This window comes from Odocoileus virginianus, chromosome 32 (genome assembly GCF_023699985.2).
Source record: "Odocoileus virginianus isolate 20LAN1187 ecotype Illinois chromosome 32, Ovbor_1.2, whole genome shotgun sequence".
Classification (NCBI taxonomy): domain Eukaryota; kingdom Metazoa; phylum Chordata; class Mammalia; order Artiodactyla; family Cervidae; genus Odocoileus; species Odocoileus virginianus.
The window spans coordinates 29,954,867-29,968,186 of record NC_069705.1 but is presented as its reverse complement, the minus strand read 5'-3'; the positions used below and the strand labels follow the sequence as shown (position 1 = coordinate 29,968,186).

The following is a 13,320-nucleotide window of genomic DNA, read 5'->3' as shown; positions in this document are numbered from 1 at the left end:
CCCGGACCCCCAACATTGAGAGTAGTGACCGTAATGTGACTGAAAAATCTTTAAAGGGAGCCAAGGGGCATACCATTGATAAGAGCTGCTGTCAAAATGACCCCAGCCGTAACAGAGATCACCTTCACACATCAGCAGGAATCAGAAAAGCCAGCGAGCATGTTCTCAGCATCTCTCCAAAATCCCTAAAACCCACCCAAACTATTTCCATTTCCTCGCCAGCACAGGCACCCTAAGCCAAAGTGTATTCGTGGCAAAGCAAGTAATATGTTACTACCTATGTGATTCTAGGACCCTGCAAAAAGGGTCCTGTAAATTCAGCAGTGGTCCAAGCCTTCCTTGGAAGAATGCAGACCATTAGCAACAAGTCTCAAGACCTTGGTCACACAGCCTGCACACAAAAATCACCCCCAGATGTGTCCATGGAGGAGATCCTGCAGAAGCCTGGGTCAGGCAAACTGCATTTGCAAAATGGTGGATGATAAAGAGGAAAAGGAGTAAGCCTCGACAAGGGGTTATGTGCTTTTATGTCAAAAGCAAAGAGTATGTCCTGGTGTAGGGGTGGGGGGGGGGGTGGTAGAGGCGGAGGGTTAGGTTATCAGCTCCACCCAGCTTGGCCATCACTCCATTTGATCTAACAGGGTTTAGAGGGAGCCTCCCAGAGGAAAGAACTGCCCGCACTCTGCCACGGCAGAGCTACCAAACCAGCCTCCAGGCTGACTTTCTCTCCCTTGGCCTAATAAACTGTCTTTTGTCTTTCTGAAATCACTTGAAGAATGAGCCAAGCTTACTTTGATTCATATATTTATTCACCTCATAATTTAGCACCCAAGCAGTGCATAGCCCAGAAACCACCCTTACTGTACCTAAGGGACAAGTCAGATTTGGTTCTTAGGAAATTTCAGAATGCAGATTTCATTGTCATTTCAGATGTCATGTAAAGAATTTGTAAACAAAACACCACCTCTGGATCCATATTCCTAATAAGGGCATTGACAGCTCTTATTCACCAAGATTAACCTAGCCGTGTTGCTGTTGATGCTTTATGTACACACAATCCCTTTAGGGGCTAATTTTATGTCTCTTCTTTATGAAATAAATATTTTGAATGCTTTGCTCCTCCTCCAAGTGCACTGGAAATTCAAGCACGATTTGAGTGGCTCTTCCATGAAATGTTTGGGGAAAAGCCACCTTACTAAATAATTGCTAATTATGGACAGGACTGCACTTCCCATATGCTGTTTTCCCAGTGAAATATTGTCTTTGAAGCAGCTTTGCTCATGCCTGTATTATGACTTATCCAGATCCATTGACAATCTGCTGCTTGGCTGTGAACGCCTGATACAAAAAAAAAAAAAAAGTCCGATTCTGACAAGTAGCCCATTATGAGAGTTGAGGCACTCAGTGCAAAGCCGCTGGCAATTAAGCATCCAGGCAAATTAGGCAGGAAATCGTTAAGGACAGGGAAGGTCAAGGAGAACTCAATTAAAGCGAAAATCATTTTCTCAGGCGGACTATTTTTGTGTCTTTGTGGTCACTACATCTACTTTTACCCCACCCCCACCCCCCATTCGCAAATATCAGCTAATGGCACGCTCCCTCTTTGCAGTCCATGGTGCTTCTGCTCCACAGCCAGCGGCAGTATATCTTTGAATACGATATGTGGGACCAGCTCTCTGCCATCACCATGCCCAGCGTGGCTCGCCACACCATGCAGACCATCCGCTCCATCGGCTATTACCGCAACATATACAACCCGCCGGAGAGCAACGCCTCGGTCATCACCGACTACAACGAGGAGGGGCTGCTTCTGCAGACGGCTTTCCTGGGGACCAGCAGGAGGGTCTTATTCAAGTATCGAAGGCAGACCAGGCTCTCGGAGATCTTATACGACAGCACGCGGGTCAGTTTCACCTACGATGAGACAGCGGGAGTCCTCAAGACCGTAAACCTCCAGAGCGATGGTTTCATTTGCACCATTAGATACAGGCAGATCGGCCCTCTGATTGACAGGCAGATCTTCCGCTTCAGCGAAGACGGGATGGTGAACGCGAGATTCGACTACAGCTATGACAACAGTTTTCGGGTGACCAGCATGCAGGGCGTCATCAATGAGACCCCCCTGCCCATCGACCTCTATCAGTTCGACGACATTTCGGGCAAAGTGGAGCAGTTTGGAAAATTTGGCGTCATCTATTACGATATTAACCAGATCATTTCCACGGCTGTCATGACTTACACGAAGCACTTTGATGCCCATGGCCGCATCAAGGAGATTCAGTATGAGATATTCAGGTCGCTCATGTACTGGATTACAATTCAGTATGACAACATGGGTCGGGTAACCAAGAGAGAGATTAAAATAGGGCCCTTCGCCAACACCACCAAGTACGCTTACGAGTATGACGTCGATGGACAGCTCCAGACGGTCTACCTGAATGAGAAAATCATGTGGCGTTACAACTACGACCTGAATGGCAACCTCCATTTACTGAACCCGAGTAGCAGCGCGCGGCTGACCCCGCTCCGCTACGACCTGCGAGACAGGATCACCCGGCTGGGTGACGTTCAGTACCGGTTGGATGAGGATGGCTTCCTGCGCCAGAGAGGCACCGAGATCTTCGAGTACAGCTCCAAGGGGCTTCTGACCCGAGTCTACAGTAAAGGCAGCGGCTGGACGGTGATCTATCGTTATGATGGCCTGGGGAGGCGCGTGTCCAGCAAGACCAGTCTGGGACAGCACCTGCAGTTTTTCTACGCGGACCTCACTTACCCCACCAGAATTACTCACGTCTACAACCACTCGAGTTCAGAGATCACCTCCCTCTATTACGATCTCCAAGGACATCTCTTTGCCATGGAAATCAGCAGCGGGGATGAATTCTACATCGCATCGGACAACACAGGGACGCCGCTGGCTGTTTTCAGTAGCAACGGGCTTATGCTCAAACAGATTCAGTACACCGCCTATGGTGAGATCTATTTTGACTCCAATATTGACTTCCAGCTGGTAATTGGATTTCACGGTGGCTTATATGACCCACTCACAAAATTAATCCATTTTGGAGAAAGGGATTATGACATTTTGGCAGGACGGTGGACAACGCCTGACATAGAAATCTGGAAAAGAATTGGGAAGGACCCAGCTCCCTTTAACCTGTATATGTTTAGGAATAACAACCCAGCAAGCAAAATCCATGATGTGAAAGACTACATAACAGGTAAGCAGAATTGTTTTTCCTTGCCAAGTACTGAGTTAATCGTTGAATCCAAAAAATAACTGCTGGGGGGTTTAACTTGATGCCTTCCTCCTGCAAAATCAAATGTCTTAAAAAAAAAAAAATCAAATGTCTAATCTTTTCAATGAAACCAAGGAGAAACCAACAGAGGGACACTGGGACATAGTTTGTTACTTCCTGTTCTGCCGGCCAGTGCCCAAGACCACAGTTTTTCTGAAATGACATGGAATCTAGGCATGCCACTTGAAAGGAAGGGACATGGGGGGCTGAACTTGAAGCCCCCAAACTGGAGCCCCAATCTGAACACCTCTCCAACGACACGTCATGTGACTTTAGTTTCCTTAACAATAAAATGGGGATGGCAATGCCTACTTTGTGGTATAAAATACAATAACATGCAATTCTGCTTTTAGTAGTAGTGAAAAGAAGGGAAAGTCACTCGATGGTGTCCGGCTCTTTGTGACCCCATGGACTGTAGCCCACCAGGTTCCTCTCTCCGTGGAATTCTCCAGGCAAGAATATTGGAGTGGGTAGCCATTCCCTTCTCCAGGAAATCTTCCTGACCCAGGGACTGAACCCAGGTCTCCTGCATTGCAGGCAAATTCTTTACCGTCTGAGCTACCAGGGAAGCCCAAGCACAACTGTGGTTCTCTGTAATAATCTTCATTACTTTTTACGGAGGTAACACTGCTTTATAACATTGTATGTTTCATGTGTACGCCATCCTGTTTCTACTTCTGTGTACACTGCAGTGTACCGTCCAAAACTTACTCAACATCTGTCCCCAGAGAGCGGATGCCCTTAATCCACCTTGTCCCTCCCCGCATCTCCTTCCCCCCCTGTAGCCATACTCCGTTCTCTCCGGCATGCTTGGTTTGATCGTCTGTTTCATGGGAGTTAGGGGAGTACCCTGGGGGTCCAGTGGTTAAGAATCTACACTTTCACTGCTGGGGGCCTGGGGCTCGATCCCTGGTTGGGAAACTAAGATCCCACACTCCATGTGGTGCAGCCAAAAAAAAAAAAGAAGAAAATTGCCCTAGGAGTGAAATCACACAGGATTGGTCTTTCTCCCTCTGACTTACTTCACTTTGCATAATACCCTCAAGATCTACCCATGTTGTTACAAATGGCAAGGTTTCATTTTTCGCGACCAACATTCCACTGTGTGTGCATGTACATATATACATACACCGTATCTTCCTTACACATTCATCTATGGATAAGCACTTAGGTCGTTTCCTTATCTTGACTATTTTAAGAATGCTGCAGTGAACATAGGGGGCATGTATCTTTTCAAATTAGTGCTTTTGCATTTGGGGGATAACCAGCCAGAAGAGAGACTGCTGGCTCACATGGTAATTCTGTTCTTAGCTTTGTGAGGAGCCTCCATCCTGCTTTCCTTGGTGACTGCACAAGCTTACGCTCCACAGTCCACGGGGCTCCCCTTCAGCGAGCAGGGCTCTCCACTCATCCCCGGCCCGGGGACGCTGAGCCCTCCTGGTTCCACTTTGTTCCTGAGTCACACTGCCGTAATTAACCCCTTGTTTATGCTTCCTAGAGGAAGGCTGCTCCCTGTTTTCTTTTTCTGTATTTGGTTTGGTTTGGGGCTTTCTGTTTTGTTTTGCCTTGTGTTAGATGCTCCGTCTGGCTGCCTCTCCCCTTGTTCAATATTTGAAGCATGCCAGGATGTTCTGTCTTCGGTACAGCTCTCAAAATATTGTCCCCTGTTCATTTCACATCTGCTTCCCGCTTCCCCAGACTGTCTCAAGCTTCGCCTAGCTCTCTGCCACATGAACCTGCTCCAAATCCCTGCTCTCAGCGTCCTGACTCAACAACACCCAAATGGGTGTTCTCCTTCAGGCTTCCCCAGTACACATGTGCACTCACGTCCCAGCATCTGGGCAGAAATCTTCAACATGTTAAGAGCCTCTGATTTTTCACTGCTTCACAGACATTGTTCATAGTAGGAGTAGCTCTGCCCCCATTCAAAAATTTTCTCTAAAACATAAACCACACCCTCCCAATCTTATGCACGTGCACACGAGCGCGCACACACATATATCACTTTCTCTCCTATGCAATAAACTTGGGGTTTTTCTCTCTCCACCACCACCACCAGCCCTCCATTTAAAAGAGGGATGGGACATCCCTAGTGGTTCAGCAGTTTAGAATTTGCCTCGCAGTGCAGACGACTGGTTCGATCCCTGGTCGGGGAACCAGGATCCCACATGCCGTGGCACAACTAAGCCCTCTTGCCATAACTAGACAGCTCAGGCCACAGTGAAGGAGCTTGAGTGCCACAACTAAGACCCAATGTGGCAAAATAAATAAATTTTTTTAATTTAAAAAAAAAAGAGGGAGCAGACCACTGAGTTTATAGCCTATATGATGCCTGCAGAAAGGGACCTGCCAGCCTGACAGAGAGGTGCAAGCTGGTGCCCTGGAGAAGGAATCGGGGAGCATGTGGCCTCCATCATTCCAACAAGCAGTTCCCCACGGCTTATTTAAGAGGTGTTGACGGTGCTGCCCGAGAGGCTGGCAACCCACCGCTCTTAAATTCATGCTCTCCCAGCAACATGGACGCCAGGGAATGCCACAGCAGCATTTTTTGAAAAACATCAAAAGAGAGATGGAACAGCATAAAATATATTAGGTGAAATGCAATTTCAAATTTTCCAGCAATGTGCTTAATATATAAAATAATCTACACCCAACTGTACTCATAAAGCTGCAAGCCTGCTGAGTAGTTCTGTAACAGTGTAACCTCCAGAATAGAATAAAAGCTTTATTCTCAGCGTAATGGCTTTTGGAGTCACATGGCAATATTTTAAAATACCATCTTAAAGGTTTCCAGCTTCTCTCCCTCAAAAGTTTGTCCTCACCTGTGCGCAGTGAGCCTTTGAAGTTAGAACTGATGGGAATCAGAACTTCTGTGCCCCCGGCCAGCTCAGCCAGCTTTTGGCATTCATCTTTGATTACGAGTTGACTGTTGATTTTCATACACTCGATGCGGGGTTTTTATTAATAGAAAATGGGTAGTGGAAACTTGCATATCCTTGGCTAGCCACTCTGGAAAGCTAATAACACAGGACTTCTAGTTAAGACCAGCCTTCACTAACTACAGATGTTATTTGTGTTCAACAACCATGTCTCTTTCACACTGCTAGGCATTGTTATTCGACTTTTTTTTTTTTTAACACTATTACCAGCAACGGGTTGCAACTTCCCACGTGGGACCGGGTACCCATCGGTCTAAGTGAGTCTCTATTATCCACACTGTCTGTAGCCTTCTGCTACTGAAGTTATTTTTACCGTGTCTGAAAAGAGTCAGTTTTTCATTGTAGGGCAGAGGCAAACCTGAGCTCTTTTTCAGGTTATCGTTTGTGAAGGTGGGGTTTTCAGGTAAGGCCGAAAGGTGTCGGAAATCACAGAGTAAACTCGGGAATCTCTGATTCTGGACCTTCTTTTCCCAGATGTTAACAGTTGGCTGGTGACCTTTGGATTCCATCTGCACAATGCTATTCCTGGATTCCCTGTCCCCAAATTTGATTTAACGGAGCCTTCTTACGAACTCGTGAAGAGTCAGCAGTGGGATGATATCCCGGTAAGAGACAAAAAGCGAAACTATGAAAGGTGACAAGGGGCTTGCTTGTGCTGTATGGTCCCCTGGGTACCAAAGACTTTTTTTTTTTTTTTTTTTTTTTTGATTCAGGAAAGAAAGCACCACATCTCTCTTGCATTTCTGTTCAGCAGACCAGGGGCCTGTGAAACAGGCTTCAGTCTGCTTTTAGTGATGCTAATAAAAACAGAAAGACATTATCAAACAGTAATAAAATATGAAAGCTCATTGATGAGTGCAAGGTTTCTACAGAGAACCCCAGGAATGCACATTTATAAGATTTGGGACCTTAAGGCAAAGATACAATAAACAGGAGGGCAGGGAATTCATGTTACAAATTAGCAGCTCACAAACAATGCCACAAAGTTCCACTTCTTTAAAATGTTAGCCATGTTTTCAAGGGAAAAAGATTAAAAATAAAATGGCCTCTGGTAAAGCTCCACCTACCACTAGGTGTTTATGGAATTTTCCTGAAACAAACAGACCAGGAGGCCTGGAACCATTCTGAGAAATAAAAGGAGAAAGAATGGAAAATTGCAAAATCAAAGCTGCCATTTCACAAAATGACACTTTTTAATTCCCACCATTCAGAGATCAGAAAGGAACCCAACAACAAAATACCAGAATTTCTAGCTTAAAGCAAGAATAATTAAAGATCACGAAATTGGGCTATGCCCATAATGATAAGAAGGGAGCACAGAGTTTCTTAGAAAGATTAATTTCCCCTCTTGAGCAATTTCCTATAATCTCAATGAACACAAAAAGAAAAGGCAATCCTGGCTAAAACACACATACACATAGAGTTACACACAACACCAGCACCTCTGCTTTCTGGTCCATCCACGTTTCATACTTAACATAAAAGCTATTCCTTTTTCAGATATCACCTTTACATTTAAAAGGCAAAACCCATTCAGTTTCCGGGATCTGGGAGCCATGTTAACATTTCTAATTGCAAATATACCTGCGCTGATCAACTGCCATGAAGACATCCTTAAGTTTGTTAATGCCTTTGAGCACATAATAATTGCAGGTGACTTTCCAACATGTCTGAAGACACTTAAGTCATACTGTACAAATGGACTTGCCAACTTTTTTCCTAGGCAGCCTTTTCCATACAGTTTAGGTTCTGTCATGAGAAGTGCACCATAAGGACAGCTTAGGGAATCGCCAGCAAAGACATCAAGGATGCCTGGAGAGCAGAAAAACAAATGTGTCTTTCACCACTGCAAACGAAACACATGCTTCCAATTGGGGAAAATGCTGGCCAGACGAACATCTGGTAGTCTGAGAGATGCCTGAGTTAAGATGCCCCCAATTTAAAACCCTTGTGAATGCAGAAGCCCCACTGTCCCTCAGTCTGCGAAAAATAAATGTTTTCCTAAAGCGATAAACACTCGTTGACAGCTGTCCCCACTGTGCGCTCATCCTGGCCCATTTCAGTCCGTCAGTTATATGGTCAAATTCAGCTGAAAGCTCTGTTCACCAGGAGACAGTACAGAGTTTACCTAAATTAAAGCACATGCCTGTAAGTAAATTAAAGGCGTGTGCTTTAAAGTGGGACTTTAGCTTAAAGTGGGACTGGGTGATGCAACTGGAGCACCCCCAGGCTTTCCAACCTTCCTCTGCGTTTTGGCACTTTCTCACCAGCCTCCCATGGAGAAAGCTGCTGGAATGGACCATCTGGTAAGCTGGTTCCCCAAATGAGGTGAGCCTGGGAAAAGGGCATCTAGAAATGGAAAGAGAAAAGGCAAAAACCTGAATATTTCACCCACGTTCAGGCATGCGTGCGGGCGAAGTCGCTTCAGTCTTGTAGGCGGCTTTGCGACACTTTGGACTGTAGCCCGCCAGGTTCCTCTGTCCATGGGATTCTCCAGGCAAGAACACTGGAGTGGGTTCCCATGCCCTCCTTCAGGGAATCTTCCTGACACACGGATCTGAACCCATGTCTCCTGTAAATCCTGCGTTGCAAGCAAATTCCTTACCACCCAGCCACCAGGGAAGCCCATTTCACCCACATCAGAAACTTAGAGCTCTTGACACAAAATATAGGATGGAGTTACCTCTTTTTACCTTTCGAAACACTTTGGGATCAACTTGAGGGGAGTGGCGTCTTGAGTGCATTCCTCCCCCCAGGGTTTTTTAAGCCTTTTCATTTCTAAAGAACCTACTGAGGTTTTAATCAGCAACGCCGCCCCCACCCCCAACTCCCCGTGTTTCATTTCTGCCCAGAACCTGAACACCGCCCGGAAGCCTGGCTCCCTGGGGCCAGAAGAGCCCAACTGTTCTCTAACCCATCCTCCGGGTCTGTTTCTCTCTGCAGCCCATTTTTGGAGTCCAGCAGCAAGTGGCGAGGCAGGCCAAGGCCTTCCTGTCCCTGGGGAGGATGGCCGAGGTGCAGGTGAGCAGGCGCAAAGGCAGCGGCGCGCCGTCGTGGCTGTGGTTCGCCACGGTGAAGTCGCTGATCGGCAAGGGCGTCATGCTGGCCGTGAGCCAGGGCCGCGTGCAGACCAACGTGCTGAACATCGCCAACGAGGACTGCATCAAGGTGGCGGCCGTGCTCAACAACGCCTTCTACCTGGAGAACCTGCACTTCACCATTGAGGGCAAGGACACGCACTACTTCATCAAGACCAGCACGCCGGAGAGCGACCTGGGTACCCTGCGGCTGACCAGCGGCCGCAAGGCGCTAGAGAACGGCATCAACGTGACCGTGTCGCAGTCCACCACCGTGGTCAACGGCAGGACTCGCAGGTTCGCCGACGTGGAGATGCAGTTCGGCGCGCTGGCCCTGCACGTGCGCTACGGCATGACCCTGGACGAGGAGAAGGCGCGCATCCTGGAGCAGGCGCGGCAGCGCGCGCTGGCCCGGGCCTGGGCGCGCGAGCAGCAGCGCGTGCGTGACGGCGAGGAGGGCGCGCGCCTCTGGACGGAAGGCGAGAAGCGGCAGCTGCTGAGCGCCGGCAAGGTGCAGGGCTACGACGGGTACTACGTACTCTCGGTGGAACAGTACCCCGAGCTGGCCGACAGCGCCAACAACATCCAGTTCCTCCGCCAGAGCGAGATCGGGAAGAGGTAACCCCCGGGCCGGCGGCAGGGAGGCGCGCGCCGCCGCCACCACCCTTGCGGGGACCCGAGCCGGCGGGGCGCCACTTGCCCCTCCAGCCCCAGCACCCCCACTAATCCCCCACCTCTGCTCAGATCTGTCTGTAGCACAATCCGAGGGGGACTCTCCGGCACCGAAGAGCCTTCCGGGAGAACTAGACTGCTATTTTAAAAAATCCACACACACAAAAATCAAATGAAAACAAAAGACTTCCTTCTGAATGACCTTAAAAGGTGATCGGCTTTAAAGAATATGTTTACATATGCATATCGCTGCACTCAGTTGGACTGAAAGTATTCCTAGGAAAAACAGATCATTAAAGAAGAGAGGCCCAAACCTTTTGCTTCTGGGCCGTCTTGTTCTCTGAGGCACTGTATCTAACGAAGGTAGAAATGCATACAGTGTTTCCAGGTATTACCGTTGTCGACCTTTGCTTACAAGAAGTAGTCTCTCTGCATAGGATGTGATATGTATCTGTTAATTTTAAAATGTGGGGCAAAGTTACTGTTTCTAGACAACCCGACTGCTTCCCCAGTGCTGGTTTGTAAAAGGACATTGGCACACGTGACTTCTGCTGCCAGGGCGGGGATTTCTAAGGAATTTCACAATGCTCATGTGGTTTGCCTTGGGGGGAAGAAAACTGGCAAATAGAATCCTTGTCACTGATAAGCAAAGGAAACCCTGATTTTTTTGTAAATTATGTGAGACAAGTTGTTTATGGATTTTTATATGAATTACAATTTACTGTACATCAGATATTAGTCTCAGAGGAGTTAATTTATGTAAAGTGTTTAAAAAGTTTATACTTAAAAAATAAAATGATAAAAACATGTGAACTGTGTGATTTTTTTAAAAGGATTGCACCTTTTGTTATCTGTTATAACTGTACAGTATAAATTATTATATTGTAGAGATATAACGACTTATGCCTATAATGTCCAGAAGTGTTAATATTTTTGTATTAGGTTGAAAAACAAACAAAAAAAAAAAAAAACGTGCAACTTTCTATCACTAGATGGATAGGACTGTGCGATTCTCCGTGGGTGGCTAATCAGAGACCTTCTCCTTTCTCTTCCTTCTCTTTTTCATCAGGCCAGTGTCCTCGACCATTATCAGCTAAGAGGCACAGTAGAAAACTAAGGCTGGTGGAATGTAACAGAAGCCACGAAACACAAACCCAAAAATACATAAAACAGGGCAGGAGGCATTGTCCCTCCCTCCGCCCCTAAAAAGTCTATGGGGGAGTTGATACCATTAACCCCAGGGTTTTCCTGTTACCTTCCTTGAAGCTTCTTTTCATGATGGAGGCGCAAGACCCCCATCAGATGCTTTGTGAGCAGGAAAGGAACTGATGTAGTTAGTCATCACCTTCAACATGTCTTAAGATCTCGGCAAGCTAGCAGAAATCGAGCAGCAGTGAGACACCCAGACAGGGAAGGTCGGGGTCACTCAGCTAGTCTCGAGTTTGGACCCTCAGGTCACAAAGAGGGACATAAAGGGGAGATCAAAAGCTCCTGTAAGCCCAGACGACCCAGCCAGCTCGGAGCTGGTTTGAATGGCAGCCTCCGCTGCGTCTCGGGGAAGCTGGGGGTGGCGGATCCGCTGGAAGTGAACTGTGAGAGCCGTGCCCTCCTGCCGCCCGCGTGCCAGCACGCCGAGCGTCTGCACTTCCTTGCGGCTCAGCCGCCCTGGCACGTCTCTTTCGTGAGCACTAAATTCAGCCACAAAAATATTTTTAGAAAACCTTTCTCAGTTCATTGAGCTATAGTACACACTGTTTTCCTCTATGTATAATGGTGATAAAACATAGCAAGTGAACATGTCGTAAATATAAAGGTTCAAGTGATGTACTGAAAATTAATTTTCTAACTGCTTTGTATGTATCACGTACTCTAAATTGCACAGTAGGCGTGTTTATTAAACAGATGGGCTGGGAAAGTTTCAAAATAGCTACTGAATTTACAGTATCAGTGCTATTACTGTCTTTGTGTATTTGGTAGAGCATACCGAAGTAATTAATCTTCTAATGAATGCTGATATTTTATTAGAATGAAAGCACAGATTAGCAGTAATATTTTTTATCCTGGAAATCCTCCGGCGAGTATTATGAAGCCCCAGTTTAGACAACTCTTGAGATTTCAAACCACATAAACATGGCTCTGTTTTACATTTTATTTTCTAACTGTTAACTTAGGTGTTTGCAGTTCTGTTCCATTGCATTTCTGCAGGGCTGTATTTAGCATGCTGTAAGTACTTTTGGTTGAAATAGGCTCTGAGTCTAAATTCTCAGAAATATTTCAGATGTATTGACCATGAAAAAAGCTTGTACCACATGACAAAAGTGAAATCATACCTTACCCTCCTCTTGACATGGACTGGTCCTTCACACTGGCACCGATAAATAACAGATACGGAGTCTTCTCCTGGTGCTTATTTTAGGTGAGGTCAAATCAACCCAATTAGTGTCTTGTTAGTGGGTATAATGAGCCTATTTCTCTCTAAAAAGACTTGTGATCTGGACATGCTTTTACAAGAAATAGTGACCTTGGGGAATATGTAAACAAAAGACCTTTTTCTAAGAGTTGGGAGGGTGGGAAGGGGGCTGTATAATGAAAAGAATTAGCTTACAAAAAAGAAATTGATATTCAAAGTATTTTAGGCAAAGCCAGTCAAAAATGCTTTCATGATATTTTGAGATGTAAATTTTGTCTGATTTGTATTGTTCTTTTCATTTGCCTTCTTAACTTTATATGTGACCTGAATTTTCCATAACTTGATGACTATAGATTGCATCTAGGCATTCCAATAAAAGCCAACCCAATGTGTGTGTGTTTTATATATATTTTTTAAAAATATCTTGGGCCAGCCAGGATTCCTTTTGTGTTTTGGGGGTGGAAGATGCAAATAGATGCAGTTGTCGGGGTATTGATTCATCTGCAACCCAGTTGATCATACCTTTTATTTTCTTTTCTAATTGTGGTGTCTGCCGGCCAGACAGCCTGTTCATTAGTGTGCAATTCACAGGAAACTCTTTCCATGGCCTACTTTAGAAAAAACATTAAATGTACCCTTACAAAGCCAAACCTTATCACTGTGAAGAAGAAGAAGGAAAAAGATGCTGCCCATTACTCCTTGAGAGCAGGCCCCGTTCCTGTGATTCTGGCAATAGTGCTTAATTAAAACACTTGATTAGAATAATCAGTTTGGGCCTGATAGTCTCCTAGCCTCCTGGAGATGTCTAAATCTACATATAGACCGCCTGATTAGGGGATGCTTAGATCAGCAGTTTCAGCCTGGCCGGCCAAGGCTTTGATTTTAGTCTGAAAAGGCAGGCTTCATCATACTTGCTTTGTAGT

General features: G+C 46.1%; 1 protein-coding gene across 7 annotated transcripts in view; it reads left to right on the top strand.

Moving 5' to 3' along the window:
- Window positions 1-12,789, top strand: part of TENM3 (teneurin transmembrane protein 3) — a 991,614-nt gene extending 978,825 nt beyond the window's left edge. For all 7 annotated transcript variants that reach the window (XM_070460107.1, XM_070460106.1, XM_070460105.1 and 4 more), the window contains 3 exons: window positions 1,610-3,221; window positions 6,713-6,843; window positions 9,182-12,789. In XM_070460107.1, coding sequence (XP_070316208.1) covers window positions 1,610-3,221; window positions 6,713-6,843; window positions 9,182-9,937 — 2,499 coding nt within the window. In that variant the 3' untranslated portion in view covers window positions 9,938-12,789. The remainder of the gene's footprint in view (window positions 1-1,609; window positions 3,222-6,712; window positions 6,844-9,181) is intronic.
- Window positions 12,790-13,320: the final 531 nt, after the last annotated feature.